The sequence below is a fragment of the Aspergillus vadensis genome (genome assembly GCF_003184925.1).
Source record: "Aspergillus vadensis CBS 113365 unplaced genomic scaffold BO88scaffold_27, whole genome shotgun sequence".
NCBI classification, from domain to species: domain Eukaryota; kingdom Fungi; phylum Ascomycota; class Eurotiomycetes; order Eurotiales; family Aspergillaceae; genus Aspergillus; species Aspergillus vadensis.
This window is the reverse complement of record NW_020292065.1, coordinates 475,208-493,625: the sequence shown is the minus strand read 5'-3', so window position 1 is coordinate 493,625 and position 18,418 is coordinate 475,208. Positions and strand designations below refer to the sequence as shown.

The following is an 18,418-nucleotide window of genomic DNA, read 5'->3' as shown; positions in this document are numbered from 1 at the left end:
GACTAGACCGTTGGCTGTCTCTTATTATAGACACCGAATCGCAGTAGCTGGAGAAGGGAGCTTCTCCTTTGACCGGCTAGTACTATTAGCGACTCGAAGGGGGTACCATGGCTATATCACACCCGACGATAAGTCGTTGATCTAACAATGAATCGTCTTAACTTCTAGTCACAACTCTAAATTCTACCATATTGGAAGCTGGTATCACCACCTTTGGCCGTCCGTCATTATCGGGTGGACTTGTAATCACGCCGAATCCGATGATTGATACAATGGTATCCATATGCTCTTCCTTTGTTCCCCAGTCCCACCAACTCAACGAGCATCCTTTGAACTGGTGTCGCATGACCTCTCCATCTCGAGCATCTTCTGGTAGATCAATCATAGTCTCAAGCTCTCGCACTTCAGTCCAGGTCTCGTTGGGCTGTAGAGACATAAAGCCGTCGCTTGTACCCACTGCGCACGGAACATCTTCTTCCTCGAACACAGCGTATCCAGCCGTACAATAACTGCGCCAGGAGTTCCACTCTCCCGTTTCCGGACTACGCCGATAGAAGCAAGATGCCTTCCAAGCATACAAGTCATTGACTGAGAAGGTAATCGGTCGGGGGGTCTCGTCTCCTGATACCCCATGGTAGGTAAGCTTCCAGGTCAAAGGCCAGCTTTCTTGGGTTCTCCATGTCGGCGGTGCTTCGATCGCGAGGGTAAGAATCGGTACGCCTGGGGCACTTAGCTGATGTTAGCAAACTACTACTAAACACAAAATCAGCAGAGAAGTACTCACAGAGTGTTGGGATTAACTTCGAGCACAGGAGAACTTGAACACCTTGGCCGCGGTGGCGGCGCACTACCTTCGATTAATGTGAAAGAGCATCGTGCGCCTCCAGGCAGTGTCATCGGGGTCGACTTCGCCTCCAGCTCCGTGATTTCCAAATTTTCTTTATTCGTATCATTCGATCCCCAATCCCAAAAATGCACCTCACCTCCGGGCCAGAAGAGCTCGTATGTGATCCATTCACTTTTTATAACGGATCGAGATAGATTCTCCCCAAGAGGGATATCCCACGACACGGCTTCATCATCCGCACCCAAGTACCAGAGGTGAAGAGGGTTTGATTGCCGCGTTATTGGTGAGGAGCAATCTGACTGCACCTCCACCTCCATTAGGCCCTCACTGGGCGAGCCACGAAAGACCCTGAATCCTTCATCAGTGCTGGGGGACCAGTAGAAGTAGCATGGCTTGGGTTCCTGGTGCTCCTTGGATCGCGTGATGGTCACTGTAACGAGATTCAAATTCGGGCTTTCAGTATAGAAGTTTCTGGGTGCATTTAGAGTCACCTCTAGCGCTGGAGTATGTGGACTTTCCGATCCCTTATGTCAGTATCTTTCTGATGGGCTGTAATAGCACGAGGGATACACACTGTCGGTCCGCATCAGAGAATTTAAGATACTGTTTCAAGGTGTCGTTCATGGTAACGGACATCTTGGTTGAGTAATTTAAAGCTATAAGCAAATCGCGTCGGGATAAGAAATGGAGTGTATAGAAGATGATTGTCAGTGGACTTAGGTTACGGGGAACAGACGTCCTTATATGGAAGTGCTTGAGCGGGGTATCTTTGACACCACCAAGACGTAGTTAATTAGTTAGCCGAGCTAAGTCAGTACTGTAATAGTGATAACTTCATATTTCATTCTTGTTGCAGTTAGTTTTGCTGCTCTTATCTTAGTTGCTTGCTATAAAGGTGGTGTGTTTCAATACGCAATAGACAATAAACGGCACTAGTATTTTTGCTGGGATGCGGTATTCTTTACCCAACACGTGATTTGGGGCCAAGTTCTTTCCAACGCCTACTAACATGAAACCTCGCCTACCGTTTCTAAAACGAGCAATGACGTGTATTCTCCAACCCTAGGGAGTGGAATATGCTTGCCTGATGAGTCCCTTTCATTCTATACATATCACTCCCTACTCTACAATATATCCGAAGCATTCCTCTCTGTCACACGGACATCCAATGGCCCTCGTTCCCAGACCATGTACGACATCTGCTCCGCCCAGTTGGAGCTATGTGGCATGAGCTGCAGATCAAACCGAAAAAGTAGACGAGCAAGAATCAGACGCATTTCTGCATAGGCCAGACTAGAAACGCGTTGTCAGTCGACGACCTAGCCATGAAATCAGCTATGAACACGCGGGAATGTATATACCTCTTTCCAATGCAATTCCGAGGTCCAACATGGAACACCTGGACTGACTGCAAGTTATCATCCTTGTACGATGGTTCGCCCAGCCATCTCTCCGGAATAAATTTGTCCGGGTTACGAAAGTTCTTGGGGGACCTCGACGTTGCCCAGCTATGAACGGATACAGCGGCCTACTTAGTCGTCAGTCAGTGCGTGGCTCTCCTGCATAAATAAGAAAAATAAAGCAGAATGGTCTATATTTAAGACGCACCCCGCCTGGAACCCATCGCCCAGCAATTTGAAAACCCTCCCCAGGCACCTGTCGTGGCAACCCCGAGGGAATTGGCGGATACAATCTCCAACCCTCCTCCAAACACGCAGTCAAATACTTCAAGCCTGCCACGGACTGGATTGTGATCTCCTCCTCCACGCCGAAGGCTGTCTCAATTTCTTGCCTGAGCTTGCGCATCTTCTCCGGATTCTTCAGCAAGTAGAACGTCACCGCCGCCAACGAGGTCGCACTCGTCTCACTCCCCGCCACAATCAGCGTGGACGAGTTGTTCGCTAACTCGGCAAATGACAGCTCCGGCGCTCCCGTTGACAAATACTGCATGAAGTCCTTGCGATCTGTCTCCTTACCCAATCGGCGCACCACCTTCTCGGTCGTCTTAGCGATATGCGCCAGCCGCTTGCGCGCCAGCTCCGCCGGCAGCAGATACCACAGCAGGAGGGACTGCAAACCTGGAAATCGCGCGCTGATCTGTATGAGCATGCTCGTTTTGAGAGCTAGGAAGATCAAGCGCACCCAGTCGTCATAGGGCGCCTCGTTTGAGACAACCGAAGGGCTCACCGAACCCCAGGTCGCCGATGATGTCGAAGGTGCAGAACTGTCTCCCTAGATTATTAACATGATAGAGCAAGAAAGAGGGGGGTTTATCGTTGCCGCTCGTGCACACGGAAACTCACATTAAACCAAGCGCTCATGTCCACCACTTCGCCCGCGCGCTGCTCCAACTGCTGCACGAACAAGTCCACATACCCCTTGATGATAGGCTCTTGCTCGCGGATTGATTTCTCTGCAAACGCGGGGGCCAGCTTCTTTCGGAAGCGGTTGTGATCGTGGAAGCCTGCGGTAGTGATGCTCTTGTTGCCCGAAGCAAAGCCCGCATAGAATGTGGGGTCTTTTCCTAGTTCAGGGAATTCAGTGCCCGTGGGACGTCCGCTGTAGATGGATGTCCAGGCACGCGGGTCAGTGTAGGAGAGTTCGTTGGGGGCATAGCGCACGACGGGGCCGTAATGGGCGTGGAGGTGGCGCATGTCCTCGTGGAAGTTACCGCGGAGGAGAGCGTAGGCATACCAGAGAGGGAAGATGGTGGCGTATTTGGGGCCTGGGTAGTTGGAGAGCGGGTGAAAGTAGAGGTTGTATAGGGCGAGGGCAGTGAAATAGGTGGGGAGGTGGATGGTGGTTTAGTGGGGATTGATTGGACCTGGGGTAGGTGAGAGACCAGGATGGAATTGTAGTACTACATACCGCGAAGAGAACTGGGCTTATCGCGTATAGGGGGTTGGACCACAGTGGCGCAGCGACATTACTTCCTAGGATATACAACCCAGACAAGGTGAAGACAGCCATGGAGCCTCCCCGAGGCTGTGACTTGCCTCAACGGTTATTGTGGCAGGATCCAGCTTATTACCTAGTAGCAATGTATCCACAAATGGGAAGAATTGGGCGATTGTATCACTTCCTTAAATAGGAAATTTGTTCTAATTCATGTCTATAACATGATTTCCCAACTGAAATAAGCACAACATCGAGGCCTTCATGGCCGGGCATTCTGCATTCGGTCTAGCCGCGGAGCCTCTCCGAACGGGTTAGCCAGCATCGGGCCATCCCACTACAGTAAATGGGCGCCCTGGTTGAGTTTCCTTGACCAGACAAATGTTAATCGGGAATGGGATGAAGGACACACAGTAATGCAAAGGTAGAAGCAAAAGCAAGTTCTGGCGTGGTATATGTATTCAATTCCTATGGCCCCGGGTTGTCATGGAAAACAACTACTAGTACACATTCAGTAATCCCGAACGGGGAGCTCAGGTAGTAGTTACCGGTGACCCTAAAACACCACCGAATCCAGTTAAATATAACGAACCAGTAAGGACCCCATCATCCCAAGATGGAGTAAATCATTGAGTCCGACCGAGCTGCGAAGTCAATATGTCCTTCTCCCAGTATCAAGATCAGGACAGTGCGGTCCAGTCAGCAGATCGGATTCCCTGGGATCCCAATTGCTCAATCTTCCCCTCTAGAAAAGACCTGCCTCACATACCTGGTGCTCCCAAAGATGCTGCGTGGGTATGGGGTGAGAATGATCAGGTAGGAAACTTACTTCAGTCCGCGACATAACTTGAATACTTCGAACTAATTTATTTCCAGATTGGACGGTTGAACTTGTTGACACCCACACGTGTCAAAGATGCGGCCTCTTCAGAGATCAAGACTGGCCAAATGATCCGGCTAGAGTGGGTGATATTACATTACCTCTCCGCATAACCGCTCACCCCAGTTCATTGACGGGTACTTACTTATACCTGGGCTTCTATTACAGTCTTCCCCTAGGTGTACCCAACCCCCCTGCATTCGGTCGAGCAGGCTTTGTGCACAAGATCAAGCCCTTACAGGAGAAGCTCATCTACGATGATCTGTACGAGTCATTGAACACCCAGAGCGGGACGCAGTGGGATGGATTCCGGCATGTAAGTGAGAATCTCTTCCGTAGCAGTACTGTAGTATATCCCAATCTTTTATTTGATTTCATTCTATTACTTTCGTGAGGACCCTACCACTCAGTATTCTAACTACTACTAGTTTTCACACCTTTCCTCGGGAATGTTCTATAACAGAGTACGTATATCATGCCCAAACCCTAATCAATCAAAGCAATCCCACTAAACAAATAAATGAAAATAGACCACTGCCACCGACATCACAGGCTCGACCCCAACCCTAAACAACAGCATCCACCACTGGTCCGCCACCCACGGCGGCATCGCCGGCCGCTGCCTCCTCCTCGACTTCTACACCTACGCCCAGACCCATGTCCTCCCCTACGACCCCTACCAAGGCAGCGCCATTTCCTTCACCGACTCCCAGGCCTGCGGCTACAGCCAGGGAATCAACATCCTACCCGTCTCCCAGGGCGGGGATATCCCCGTGGGCACGATCCTGATGATCCGCTCGGGGTTCGTGGCCAGGTATAATCAAATGTCTCCAGAGAATGGGGCTGATATTCTTCGGAACGAGACAACTGAGTATGCGGCGCTCAAGCAGGAGGCGGCGATGCTGGACTGGCTGCATAATTGCTACTTTGCGGCGTTGGGAGGGGATGCGCCGGCGTTCGAGCGCTGGCCGCCCCAGGAAGAGTATTTCCTGCATGAGTATTTGTTGGCATTGTGGGGGATGCCAATTGGGGAGATGTGGGATTTGGAGCGCGTGGTTGCGTTGTGTCGACTGTTGGGTAGGTGGACTTTCTTCATGACGTGTGCGCCGGCCAATGTCGAAGGTGAGTAAGGTAGCGAAATCGCTGGATTTGATGTGTTGGATGGTGGGTGTGTTTGCTAACGACTAAATGGGGTGTAGGTGGGGTTAGTTCGCAGGCGAATGCGATAGCGATTTCGTAAGGTTTGGGGGTTGTTGAGGTATGCGGATAAGACGGAGAGTGGTGGATTGTTAGTGTGTGTAGTAGGGGGTTTTCCCTTCCTCTCTAGATAGCTCTCATAAAAAATCCCATCCTTGACAGTAATACGACAAAGAAGCAAGCAAGTAAACAGACCAAGTACTCATCAAAATCAACCTACGATATCTCTCTCCTACGATATCTCCAAAGCCCTACTTCCTCAACCTGAACTCAATCACCCCCATCGTCCCCGGCAACCGAATAACCCTCACCACCTCATATCGCCGATCCGCCTTTAGAATCAAATTCCGAAAATCCTGCTCACTCCGCTGCTTACTGTTGGCAATCACCATCATCGCCACATCCACCTGGCGGACCAGGTGTTCCTCGCGCAGTGGCACCGTACCCCGAGCCGGCACAATGCTCTCATTGATCAGCACCGAGCACTCCGGGCGCGCCTCCAGCGCTGGTGCGAACTGCCGCAGCACGCGAACACAGTCGTCATCGCCCCAATTGTGCAAACACGAGCGTATGTACCACGCTTTCACGTCCTCCGGGACAACCGGCTGTGGTTGGAAGAAGTCGTGCTGGCTGAACTCGACGCGCGAGAGCAGACTTGGGCCGGCGCATTGGGAGTTTTCCGAAAACATGGTTTCCGAGATGTCTTGGACTGTGAAGGTCCATGTCGGTAATTGCTGTTCGGATTTCAGTGTTTGGTTTGGTAGGAGGGAGATATATAGAGAGAGAGTATAGATGGGGATAGAGACACAACTGGAAATATCAACATCATACCTTGGCGAGTTCAAGAGCGACATGGCCGCTGCCCCCGCCCACGTTAATGAGTCGGCCTTCGGGATGGCCGCTGGTTTTGATCCATTCAACAAGGGCGGCGGAGGATCGATCCACTAAAAATGTAAGTCAGAAGTATTGCAAGAGACAGTGAAGCATTGTGTGGGTGGCCGCGGTACGTACATTTGGCAATCACCTCCTGAGCGAGGGCGAATCGAACCCCGTTCTCCGGGTTCTTCTCATACCACTCGTAGAAAGGGGTGCCCCAGCTGTATGTAATATCATCAGTTGGTTGTGGCTTTGAAATATCAATGTTTAGATCTTGGAGTGGTGCATGCCCTACCGATATTTGAACGGCGACAGATGACTCTCTTCGGCCGCCGGATACTCCTAGAAGTAATTAGCTGTCTCGACGCTCGCTTTATGCATCTCATCCAATCTACAATCCCGCAATCTCATCAGTACTAAAGGGTATTACTTATCTTTACGACAAAGTTCACTCAAGAGAGAAGGGATGGACATACTGCATCTCCACCTGAGCCCGCAACTCGCGATCCCGGACCAACACCTCCGAAAAGGCAGTATGGCGGAAAACCCCGTCCTCGACCTCCTCCGCGATATTCAGCGTCGCCAGCAGCCGCAGAAGCCGCGCCAACTTGGCTGGATCCAGTCGTACGCGCTCGCCGAGCTCTGAAAGTGTCATGCAAACGCCGGCAAGCGGAATCTGGTCATACACCCTGTGCTCAAGCATGACTTGCAACGCGGCCAGGTCGAAGTGACTGCCGAAAACCTCACGGTGGAAGGTCAGAGGTCCTGCAACAAGGCAGGTGAGGCTGGTGGCCGCATCCACAAGTCGGGCTTTGGTGGTGTTGAGGTCTAGCGTGGGGTCTTGCCAGAGGGGGTGGTCCGTGGAGCTGGTAAAGGTGGGTTCGGGGACATTGTGCGTGGTGAGTTTTGTGATGATGGCTTGGGTGAGGGTGTTGATGGTCTTGGCCAGGGAGAGGAGGGTTGGCGCTGGGGTGATCATTGTGGATGAGTAGACTTCTTCCGATGGGGAGACCGTTGGATTCGAAGGCAGGAATGTGGATGGGGGGATGTCGACTACTGTTCGGGGAGTAATGGGTATTATAGATACTTCTGTTGCTTGTCTGAATGGGTGATGGGCATATTGCGCATTCGGGATATTGTCGAAGTGGTAATGGCCGAAGGGGGGTCGGGTGGAGAGGGCAAGTTCGGCGAGAGCAACAGCAGGGATTTTACCTCTCATGCAGTTACGTAGTCGTGTTGTTGTACTGCTTTAGTGACAATTCTCCGGGAAACTATCAATGATTATTATATTAGCAGGCTACCCGTTGTTGGCTACGGTTTTAGTTACACAGAGTACAATCTAGGTCCTTTCAGCTGCAGCTATCGTATCCAATCCGTTATGATGCCCAACAATGATAGTCCCACCCATATACAGCGACACTACCATCCCAGTGGCCCATCGATGTTGCTAAAGGTACCATTTGGTCCATCCTTATCCAAAGTCGCGAGGTGAACCGTCTGCAGTGCACCACTCTCCGGGGTGCCCCAGCCGCGGAATCGGTTGAAGTTGGTGGCGCAGAATCCCGGGTCGCTCGCGTTGACTTTCCACCCCTTAGGCCCATAAAGACTGGCGTAATGGCAGGCGATCATATTGAGCGCCGCCTTGGAGCTGCGGTAGGCAGGGAATTGAAAGGCAGCAAATTGATCCTTGGGGTCCAACCGGCCGGTACACGACCCCAAGGCTGAGGATACAAAGACAATCCGCGGCACAGCGGCCTTCTCTAGCAGAGGGATAAAGGCTTCCGTAGTGACGACTTGGCCCGTGGTGTTGATGTCGAAGCCCGCCTGCCAGGTTTGGCGGAGGGAGGTGCCTTCGGGCAAGCGTCCCTCGGTGATCACACCAGCGTTGTTGATGAGGACGTCCAACCGACCGAACTGGTCTGCGACCTGTTTGGCGGCCGACTGAATGGAGGCGTCATCGGTCACGTCGATGATCACTCCATCGACGGTCAGTCCTTGGCTTTTGAGCTTGGCAAGAGCTTCTTCGCCCTTGGCTGCATCGCGGTATCCCATGAGTACGTGGTAGCCCGGGTGGTCGGTGGCCAATTTTTTGGCGACCTCGAAGCCGAGCCCCTGGTTGGCGCCGGTGATAAGGACGATTGTGCTGTCAGGAGAAGCCATTTTGTGCGGTCTGGATAAAGAAAGGGTGGAGGTGATGTGGGACAATCTTCTGAGGGCAGGAAAGGCGGGGAAGCGATTCATTGATTTGAAAAAGAGAAATGTGAAAGAGGAGAAGGAGGGGAAGGGTCCTTCAAGGGGAGGCTGATAGGGCAAGCAAATTCCAAAGACTCGGCGAAGGCGAAAAAGAGCGTCGTCGAGGACGGAGCTATCGGCATTAAAGATGAACTATGCACAGTTAAACCCCGGTACTTTGCAATCAAACATCACATCAATACAAACAAGAAGTAATCAAGGCCCCAATCCAATGCCCCGATTGCCTGACTCCGTCCCCGAACCCTTGCGGGCAACGTAAGCTTCAATCATCCAATTGGGACAGTTATTGAGGTTAGCGCTTATCAAGATTCCTGATCCACCAGCCCACTTGCTATATTAAACAAGAAAGCTTACTGATGATAGAAGCTTTTCAAGCTTCCTTGACCGGGATTCGATCATTCGACCCACCCCTGACGGTTTCAGCTATTTTTGTAGAGTACCACGACAGCACCTTCTGCCCTGTCTCTGCTTACTCGGCCCGGCTATTTCTCTTTTAGTTCAGCTCGTAGCTTCAGAAGGCAGTGCTAAACTCCCCTGCATTTTCAGTCCCCTGCTTTTCTCTTCCTTTACTCGAATCACGGGCCGGTCACCGACCGCCACGCAGTCCAGAAATAAGGCACAAAGCATTAACGCTGAGGTAAGTTTGAGAATATTGTTAGCCAGAGCAAAATTATTCTCATGCCCTTAGTTTTGGGGGGGGGAGGGAAATGTCACTAAATGTAGAGTTAAAGAGGGCCTTTGAAGGCCGAATTCTCTAATGACAGCAAATATTCCGGTAATATCTTCAATAGATGATAAAACTGAGTTTATGAATAAGGAGGCTGCCATACCACAGCACTCTGATATTATATTCATACTTCTAGTAATATTTATGTGGGTAGTACATCTATCCTATCAGCCTTGTAGGTTCACTCTAGGACAGAAGTGTTGGAGGACATTACTAGTGTTTTAAGAGAAAGAAAGAAAGGAAAGAAGAAAAGTTTGATTCGCATGTCGACCTGTGCAAACTAGTATTCGGCATCATGTTTCCAAGAATAAGTTGGCAGTATACACTCGTAACTCGGAGGACCGTCAACAAATCAGGAGTTCAATCTGATGACATTCATCTCTCTCAATTTAAGTATCTACTCGGTATTGGCATAACCACGTCTCTGACACTCTACTCGGACCGAATAGAATTTCCAATGATGACCAACTTCATATTCTGCGGTTCGGACGCGGACTTCTGCATTGACGGCGACATGCACAATCTTTGGGCGCTGGGAGTCGCACGGATTGATGTACCACTCACATTGCCTTTTTCAACACGATGGTAGACTTCTACTACGCCCGGAAGCAACGGGGTCCAGCTACGAGATAGAATTCTTCTCCACACAGGCAGTGCGTGCCGTGAAGGATGAGGAAACAGCGTATCCTTATCGAGACATCACAGCGCATGTGTAAGTGGCTTACATCAATGTTTCCATTCGTTCTCAAGGCAGAAATTAACTAACATGAGGGGAATACTTAGGATACTCACATTCGCCTACGATGATGCCTCCTTGTCACAGCCGGTGAATGACCTAGCCAGTCGTTGGATCTCGAGATATAATGCGACAAGCGGATTTGATCGGTTGCAGGTGTATGTGAGCTATGCTCATGGCACGGAGGGCCTGGATGCGTGGTATGGGGCTGAGAAGCTGCCAAGGTTGTTGGAGTTGAAGAAGTGGTATCCCAAGGGGCTGTTTGTTTATAACAATGGATTGCCGGTGGGGAATTGATGTCACGCGTAGCTTAGAATGTTGGATTGGGTCGGATTAGCATGAAAGGAGGAGTAGATAGGTTGAGGCAGGGTTAGATAGTTGACTTGAAATTTTTCAATCGAAACGGCTACTTTGCCGTCATTTGGATATCAGGTTCTCAATATGCATCTTTCATGAGCCTATACTACCACTTCATGATCAGTATATCAAACCAGTGTTTATTTATTCAATTCATTCCCTCATTATATCATGCCAGTGAGTCGACTGACATGCGATCGAAGTCGGATTACAGGGGAAGCTTAGGAAAGAAGCAGACACGATCGCCTTCTAGGCACTCCATAGGGTGCAGTGAAGTAGTAGTATGAAATCAAGATGAAGTTAGTGTTCATTCTAGATCGGAGGATGGTCAGAGCCACATCATAGCAGGTACGGATGTAGGTGTGGATGAGCAAACGGCTGTCTGGGACCCGAAAGGAATCAGATCTGGCGGAGTGGTTGCACGATATTGATTTTTCCCGGTTGCATCCTCTGTAGTTGGAATTGCTCTATTCTGCTTGGTGCGTTCAGGACTGTGCACCGCACATCCCACACTTTCATTCAGTCTCGCGTAATATGCCGGTCGATCACCGTCGCTCCTGGGGGCGCTTTGCCCAAAAGACGAGACCCTGGTCTTGAATGTCGTACATATGGTTTTCCTTCATGGGCAACTGTTTTGAAAAGCTGCGTCCGCAGTTGGGGGATCTGCTTCGTGATCTGCAGGAACTACATACGGACCGCATTATCATCTAAGCGCAGGTAGAACAAACTAAAATGCTTGCGCGGAATTTTTTATTCCTTGGCCTCTTCAACGTCAGCATAGTCGAATAATCGGACCAAGTCAATATTGCAGATCCTTGAAGAGGGTTTCTCAGTGAACGTCAGCAGCATAGCCACTGTACAAGAGTTTGTATCCCAATATTGTGTCTCGAGAAAAAGTAAGCACTAGTTGTTAGGTTTCCGCTGTCAGATGATCTGCGTCTGGGCCGTGGAGGGGGTATTGGGCGTTTCAGCTGTAGATGATCGAGTGTTCCGCCAACATCTTGATTTCTATTAGGGCTCTCAGGGCTGCATTCCCGATCGGTTGGGGAGCTCTCAGAGAGGCAAGTCCGTGACAGGGATTCTCACGGAGTTTGGCGGACATTAATGCGTATATCCGATGTTATTGAGGGCACTTCGCTGATGTTCATGGAGTGATGGATTTACCCCTCCCTTTTGATAGTAATGGCGGGTTTAATCAAGTATTACTACCCCCCTCTGGTCTTCTCTTGTCCTCCTCATCTGAACATTTTGCTTCTCTTCTTTGTCTCCATCTCGATCTCATCTCGAGCTCCCCAGAAATATCAGTCTACCCCCATCCATACCCAGTTCCCTTGGCTTTTCTTTCAGTTGTTTTACAATTCCACCATGACTATCACTCTCGTCAATAAAGCCATTGGCCCGATCGGGTTTGGTCTCATGGGTATGTCAATATCCCCCTCCCATCCCATCTCCTAGAACAGCCCTTCTAAGCTGACCAATAGGCCTTACCTGGCGCGCCAACCCCACTCCATATGACGAGGCCGTCAAAGTCATGAAGCGCGCTCTAGACCTCGGGGCCAATTTCTGGAACGCTGGAGAATTCTACGGTCCTCCACATGCCAACTCTCTACAACTACTAGACTACTACTTCACCAAATATCCCGAAGATAGCAGCAAAGTAGTCCTCAGCGTCAAGGGCGGTCTGGGCACCAAAGGTCCCGACGGCACCCCCGAAGGCATCCGCGCCAGCATTGATAACTGCTTGAAACTCCTCAACGGCAAAGTATTTATCAGTATCTTTGAGCCCGCGCGAGTCGACCCCAACACTCCCATTGAAACCACCATTGGCGTGATAGCCGACTACGTTAAGGCCGGGAAGATCGGCGGCATCGGTATCAGTGAATGTAGTGAGCAGACAGTACGTCGAGCTCATGCTGTACATCCTCTGGCTGCTGTGGAGGTCGAGTTGTCTCTGTTTTCTACAGAGCCTTTGGAGAATGGAGTTGCTGCTGCGTGTAAGGAACTGAATATTCCGCTGGTAGCATACTCCCCATTGTCTAGAGGATGGTTGACAGGACAACTGCGCTCTTTGGATGATCTGCCTGCCGATGACTCTCGGCGCAATTATCCTCGATTCCAGCCGGATGTGTTTCACCTCAATCTGAAGTTGGTGGAGCAGTTGGAGCAGATTGCTAAGAAGAAGAATGTGACGCTAGCGCAGACTGCTATTGCCTGGGTGAGGGCCCAGAATAAGCTACCCGGCAATCCGGTGATTATTCCTATTCCCGGATGCACTACGGTCGATAGGGTGTGGGAGAACCTGGCTGATGTAGAGTTGTCGGAGTCCGAGGTAAAGGAGATTGCTGCAATTCTGAAGGAGATCCCCGTTCATGGTGATCGGTATGGGGGAGCACTCGCCCGGTTCATGAATCTGTAGGATGCTTAGAGGATTGTCTTGGCTGTGAACAGATCGCTACTAAAAATTCAAACTGTTGAGCTTTTCCAGATGATTCTATATATAATATAAATTACCGCGAGGGATCAGGTGGAGCAATGTCCATTGAGGCATGCTTTCACGCAGACAAATGCAACAATGTTGAGGGCACATCCCAGGCGATAATTGTAGGTGAACAGTCTCTTTTGCATAACAATATCAGACACGATGCAAGGGAAGACCCCGATCTCTTACCAAGTAGTAGCTCTTGACGGATGTCGATGTGCCCAACTGTGACGCCGCAACGTCTCGACATTAAATTACGAGCCCCTGTCGCGCAACTCCACTCAGCCAGGCCCTTAGAAATGTGGTATTCATCAAGCGTGGAGTCCTTTACCCTGCGACGATATTTAGCGGGGTGTTCTTGGTTGCATTAACAGATAGGTTCGGTCGGCGACCCAATCAGGACTGGTCTGCTATCAACTTATTATGAATCATGATTTATGCAACTAGATTGAAGAAATATATATTTACTATATATACGCATATATCCATCTTCAAGTTAGCTTCCAATTTTGTCTTCTCAAGCAGTAAGTATGGACGATTATCTCGACATCTTCGGTCAACAGACCTTCACTATCAACGTTCAATCGTGTTTTTGCTTTCCTCTCCCAGACAACTCCACATGCCCCCAAATCATCGACACACTGAACCAAGGTCTTCAGAGACTCCATACAAGCTTTCCGTGGCTAGCAGGTCAGGTTGTCAATGAGGGTTCAGGACATGGTGATACCGGTTCTTTCATGATCAGGCCGCTGGAAAACGAAGGGCAGCTGGTAGTGAGGGATCTGCAGCATGACCCTTCAATCGCGACAATGAACAACCTACAGCGTGCCAAGTTCCCCATTAGCATGCTTGACCAAAACATTCCGGCGCCTCGCAATATTTTCCCAGACAGCCAAAATGAATCAGCGCCTGTCTTCCTCATTCAAGCGGATTTTATAACGGGAGGCCTTCTTCTCACCTTCGTCGCTCAGCACAATGCTATGGATGCTACGGGCCTAATTAATATCATCCATCTATCTTTTAAGGCATGTCGAAACGAGAACTTCACAGACAAGGAGCTCCGTGACGGCAATCTCCCACGCCGAGATATAGTTCCTTTGCTCGAAGACAGCCATACGATAGGAACCGAGCTCAATTGTTACATGGTCAAACCCGCTTCATACAGACACCCATCCGACTCGCCAGAGGCTCTGAGGCCCAAATGTCCATGGACGTCTTACAAAATCTCTCGTCGCTCACTGGAAGCATTAAAATCTATTGCTATGGCATCCCTCCCACCGCCATCATTCGTCTCCACCGACGATGCTGTCACAGCCTTCATCTGGCAATCTGTTACTCGGGCTCGTCTGCGTCGATTGGATCTCTCAGCCCACTCGACCCTCATGCGCGCCGTGGATGTACGGGGCGTACTCGGTATTTCTTCTCTCTACCCAGGCCCAATATAAAGCAATGTATATACCGAGTTCCCGATGAGAAGACTCGTTGAGGAGCCATTGGGTAACATTGCGCAGCAGCTTTGGTTAGCCCTAAGCGACAAATCGCACTTGGAACACCACACAAGTGCCATTGCAACCTTCCTGAGTCGTACAGCCGACAAGAGTAAATTCACATATGGCGCGTCGATCGATACAACAACAGATCTTCTTTTTAGTTCGTGGGCGACACTGGAGAGCTCTTGTTTCGACTTCAACCTTGGCTTGGAATTGCCTGAAGCTGTACGAAAGCCAAGGTGCAATGAGGTAGGGGGATTGACCTTTCTATTGCCCAAGACGCGTGAAGGCGATTTCGTAGTTGAGATATGTCTACGGGATGAAGATATAGAAGAGCTTCGGTCTGATGTTGTCTTCATGGAGCATGCAGAGTACATTGGATAGAGAAGACGCAATACAGCAGGGACTAAGAAACTTCTGATTTAATAAAGATGACAAGACCTTTCAGGCTAGAACGGACCCGAAAGGAAAGGGGACATAACAGTAAATACTACTCTTAGATCGGTTTATATATTTGTCTCGAATAACTTGTACTTCAGTTTGCCTATGGTGTATAATCATGCAACAATTGTGTACCTCTCCCTTTTCGGCCCCCATGCCCAAAATATTGTTAGAGAGCGCTGTCCAAACACCGGATTGGACACCTCCAACTAATAAGCTTCTTGAAAGCATTTCGAGTACTGAGGTCCACAACGCTGGCTGTGTTTGCCCACAAAATACAGTCGTCGAGTCCATGAGGTGTCAGCTAGTACGTGTCTACCAGTGAAAGACAGCCAGACAAAAAGGCAAATCAGAGTGTGAGCAACTTAGTACTTGCTGAATGTCTCCAGTTCTTTGTCCTTGCGAATCAGGCAAGCAGCATATGACCATGAGGTCTTTAATACATGATGAATTGTTATGACGCACTCAGCTAAGGCAGGGTAAATTTTCTACTCTGAAGGTTCCTATCAATTGCACTAATTCCTTTGTTCCATTCAGCTAGAGAACCACAGGATTATCGCCCATGGAAAAACATGCTGCAGCCTTCCGCACTCCTTGATTGGCGCATTCCCAGCGCCCCTTTGCTAAATAAGGGAGTCAATAAATAACCGCGCATTGAGCCCTGAATAGACTCAATCCCGACCGGACCGCCCTTTAAGCGAGTCGCGCTGCTGCCAAGAACGTAGAAGCTTCGAACCACTATCATACCTCGATTTCGCTAAAAGACACTCAATACGCACATCGTAGACATGCTAATTCATGGTTATAGCCTAACAATTAATGAAGCACTTCCAGCAAAAATGGCGTCTAGTGTCCGTGGATCTGCGGAGTTACATGCTCTCTGTGTTGGTAAACACGCTGTCACATTCTCCATGTCCTCCGGATTGCTCGATAACTTTAACGCGTCTCTTCCAACCACACCGATGAAACTGGTAACAAGACCCCGCCTTATTGGCATACCCGACATTTCTAAAAAGTCTCGCGGGTGAGAAGAGGGGTGTTCTTCACAACAACTGTCGGTTTCCTTGGTTTATATCGAGGGAGGGAGCTACGGGCGACCACAGCACGACATCCTAATAGGAGTGCAAGAGACAGTTCAGTTTCTGCGGCAATTTAATCCGCAGGTGGGTAAAGGTTTGAGACAGCCTCGCCTGAGACAGCGCAAGTATCAGTACCTGAATCCAATGCGACATTCGAGCGGCCATGAGGTATCTCAAGTATCTCTTGGGACTTCTCTCCCTGCTACACACGGGTATAGCTACAGCCCCTGATTATGTCGTGGTAGACCAACTAAGCAGCATCCCCGAAGGATGGAGCAAAGGCGCAGCTCCATCGCCATCTACAACGATGAAGTTTTGGTTGTCGATGCATCATGACTACAAGGCGGAATTCGAGCAGAAAGTCATCGATATCTCGACACCCGGTCATCGAGACTACGGACGGCATATGAAACGTGACGACGTGAGAACCTTTATGCGGCCATCCGACCAGGTTTCCAAGACCATCTTCTCATGGCTTGAGTCCGAGCATGTTCCATCGGATGCTATTGAAGATCGCGGGGATTGGGTCGCCTTCACGGTCCCGTTGGGCCAAGCACAATCAATGATGAAGACGGATTTCTACAACTTCCACCACCTGGAGACAAACACAACCCAAATCAGGACGCTCAAGTACTCAGTCCCGGAGGAAGTCGATCCCTTTCTCCAAATGATCCAGCCAACGACACGCTTCGGGCAACCCAAGACGCAAACCAGCCTACCGAGCCTCATGCCGGTGTCAATCAACATAGACGAAATAAGCGAAGACTGCTTAACAGGCGTAACGCCAGCTTGCCTCCGCCAGCTCTACGGCCTACCCAGCACCAAAGCAACTCCCGACTCGCGAAACGTCCTCGGTATTTCCGGCTACCTCGATCAATACGCACGCTACAGCGACCTCGACGAGTTCCTAGAAGTTTACTCTCCGGACAGCATCGACGCCGACTTCTCCGTAGTTTCCATTAACGGAGGCCAAAACCCCCAAAACTCCCAGGAAGGAAGCACAGAAGCCAGCCTCGACATCCAATACGCCCTCTCCATGGCATTCAACGCTAACGCGACCTTCTACACTACGGCCGGACGTGCCCCGTCCGTCTCGGACACGGGTACGGTGAGTACCGACGGATCGACCAACGAGCCGTATCTCGAACAGCTCCACTATCTGGTGGGTCTTCCGGACGAGGATCTCCCCGCAGTACTTAGCACGTCTTACGGCGAGGAGGAGCAAAGCCTGCCGGAGGAATACACGGAAGCCACGTGCAATTTGTTCGCCCAGTTAGGTGCGCGCGGGGTCTCCGTGATCTTCAGTAGTGGAGACTCGGGCGTCGGAGGGGGTTGTGTATCCAACGACGGGAGTCAAAGGACCCGCTTCCAGCCTATTTTCCCGGCTTCGTGTCCGTTTGTGACATCCGTGGGTGGGACGGAGGGCGTCGAGCCGGAAAAGGCTGTGGACTTTTCGGCAGGTGGGTTCTCCGAGCGTTTTGCTCGTCCGTCGTACCAGAATGCTAGCGTGGAAGCATACCTCGCCCGATTAGGTGACAAATGGGATGGATTGTATAACCGAGACGGACGGGGCATTCCTGATGTGTCGGCTCAGGCTAGCAATTTTGTTATCAGGGACCATGGACAATGGTTACAGACTGCGGGAACAAGGTTAGTAGACTACAACTAATACATGAACAAATAATTAGAATCGAACGAGCTAATGATATTCTAGTGCTGCCGCCCCCGTCTTCGCAGCAGTCATCTCCCGACTAAACGCCGCACGTCTCAAGCAGGGTAAACCTACACTAGGGTTCCTCAACCCGTGGCTCTACTCGCTCGATCAGAAGGGATTCACTGATATTGTAGACGGCGGATCAGTGGGCTGTGAGGGAGCAAATGGAGGAGCTCTTGTCCCGTATGCCAGCTGGAATGCCACCAAGGGATGGGACCCGGTTACTGGGCTGGGAACGCCTCTGTATCAGACCCTGGAGCAGATGGCGCTGTCAGCTTAGTACGCAGCGGGCTGACCTAATTTGTGTACTGCTGATGTTTTGTTTGTTGTTTTGCCAATGGTGATTAGTTTGAGATAATTGCGACGAATAGATTTCGTAACCAAACCAATAATCACGATAGATGTAAGAATTGAAGGACGATACTAGGTCTTGAAAGTGGATTTTTA

At 50.2% G+C, this 18,418-nt stretch overlaps 9 protein-coding genes across 9 annotated transcripts; 5 read left to right on the top strand and 4 right to left on the bottom strand.

Annotated features, from left to right (window-relative positions):
* Positions 1-72: 72 nt before the first annotated feature.
* On the bottom strand, positions 73-1,471 carry BO88DRAFT_396326 (uncharacterized protein; the record flags this gene model as incomplete). The annotated part of the gene is made up of 3 exons (XM_025705236.1): positions 73-728; positions 785-1,318; positions 1,422-1,471. The coding sequence occupies 3 exons, from the start codon at positions 1,469-1,471 to the stop codon at positions 158-160; spliced, it is 1,155 nt and encodes a 384-aa protein (XP_025558906.1). The 3' UTR covers positions 73-157.
* Positions 1,472-1,971: 500 nt separating this feature from the next.
* BO88DRAFT_446643 (cytochrome P450) lies at positions 1,972-3,826 on the bottom strand (the record flags this gene model as incomplete). The annotated part of the gene is made up of 6 exons (XM_025710305.1): positions 3,712-3,826; positions 3,147-3,572; positions 3,020-3,079; positions 2,456-2,970; positions 2,209-2,375; positions 1,972-2,140 (listed from the first exon to the last, which is right to left on the bottom strand). Exons 1-6 carry the CDS (start codon positions 3,815-3,817, stop codon positions 1,972-1,974), a joined length of 1,443 nt encoding a protein of 480 aa, XP_025558905.1. The 5' UTR covers positions 3,818-3,826.
* A 573-nt stretch (positions 3,827-4,399) lies between these two features.
* On the top strand, positions 4,400-5,862 carry BO88DRAFT_457615 (uncharacterized protein; the record flags this gene model as incomplete). Its single annotated transcript, XM_025711004.1, has 6 exons — positions 4,400-4,558; positions 4,619-4,704; positions 4,791-4,938; positions 5,051-5,086; positions 5,153-5,744; positions 5,822-5,862. The coding sequence occupies 6 exons, from the start codon at positions 4,400-4,402 to the stop codon at positions 5,860-5,862; spliced, it is 1,062 nt and encodes a 353-aa protein (XP_025558904.1).
* Positions 5,863-6,070: 208 nt separating this feature from the next.
* On the bottom strand, positions 6,071-7,674 carry BO88DRAFT_429153 (sterigmatocystin 8-O-methyltransferase precursor; the record flags this gene model as incomplete). Its single annotated transcript, XM_025709124.1, has 6 exons — positions 6,071-6,553; positions 6,651-6,763; positions 6,831-6,916; positions 6,991-7,037; positions 7,062-7,101; positions 7,172-7,674. 6 exons carry the CDS (start codon positions 7,672-7,674, stop codon positions 6,071-6,073), a joined length of 1,272 nt encoding a protein of 423 aa, XP_025558903.1.
* A 337-nt stretch (positions 7,675-8,011) lies between these two features.
* Positions 8,012-8,905, bottom strand: BO88DRAFT_472151 (carbonyl reductase). The gene has a single exon (XM_025711737.1). It carries the CDS (start codon positions 8,853-8,855, stop codon positions 8,115-8,117), a length of 741 nt encoding a protein of 246 aa, XP_025558902.1. The 5' UTR covers positions 8,856-8,905; the 3' UTR covers positions 8,012-8,114.
* Positions 8,906-10,135: 1,230 nt separating this feature from the next.
* Positions 10,136-10,708, top strand: BO88DRAFT_457612 (uncharacterized protein; the record flags this gene model as incomplete). Its single annotated transcript, XM_025711003.1, has 3 exons — positions 10,136-10,228; positions 10,326-10,387; positions 10,459-10,708. The coding sequence occupies 3 exons, from the start codon at positions 10,136-10,138 to the stop codon at positions 10,706-10,708; spliced, it is 405 nt and encodes a 134-aa protein (XP_025558901.1).
* Positions 10,709-12,133: 1,425 nt separating this feature from the next.
* On the top strand, positions 12,134-13,184 carry BO88DRAFT_457611 (aldo/keto reductase family protein; the record flags this gene model as incomplete). The annotated part of the gene is made up of 2 exons (XM_025711002.1): positions 12,134-12,188; positions 12,250-13,184. The coding sequence occupies 2 exons, from the start codon at positions 12,134-12,136 to the stop codon at positions 13,182-13,184; spliced, it is 990 nt and encodes a 329-aa protein (XP_025558900.1).
* Positions 13,185-13,777: 593 nt separating this feature from the next.
* BO88DRAFT_429150 (trichothecene 3-O-acetyltransferase) lies at positions 13,778-15,121 on the top strand (the record flags this gene model as incomplete). Its single annotated transcript, XM_025709123.1, has 2 exons — positions 13,778-14,653; positions 14,711-15,121. 2 exons carry the CDS (start codon positions 13,778-13,780, stop codon positions 15,119-15,121), a joined length of 1,287 nt encoding a protein of 428 aa, XP_025558899.1.
* A 1,120-nt stretch (positions 15,122-16,241) lies between these two features.
* On the top strand, positions 16,242-18,314 carry BO88DRAFT_373437 (S53 family peptidase). Its single transcript, XM_025704272.1, has 2 exons — positions 16,242-17,907; positions 17,972-18,314. The coding sequence occupies exons 1-2, from the start codon at positions 16,421-16,423 to the stop codon at positions 18,249-18,251; spliced, it is 1,767 nt and encodes a 588-aa protein (XP_025558898.1). The 5' UTR covers positions 16,242-16,420; the 3' UTR covers positions 18,252-18,314.
* Positions 18,315-18,418: the final 104 nt, after the last annotated feature.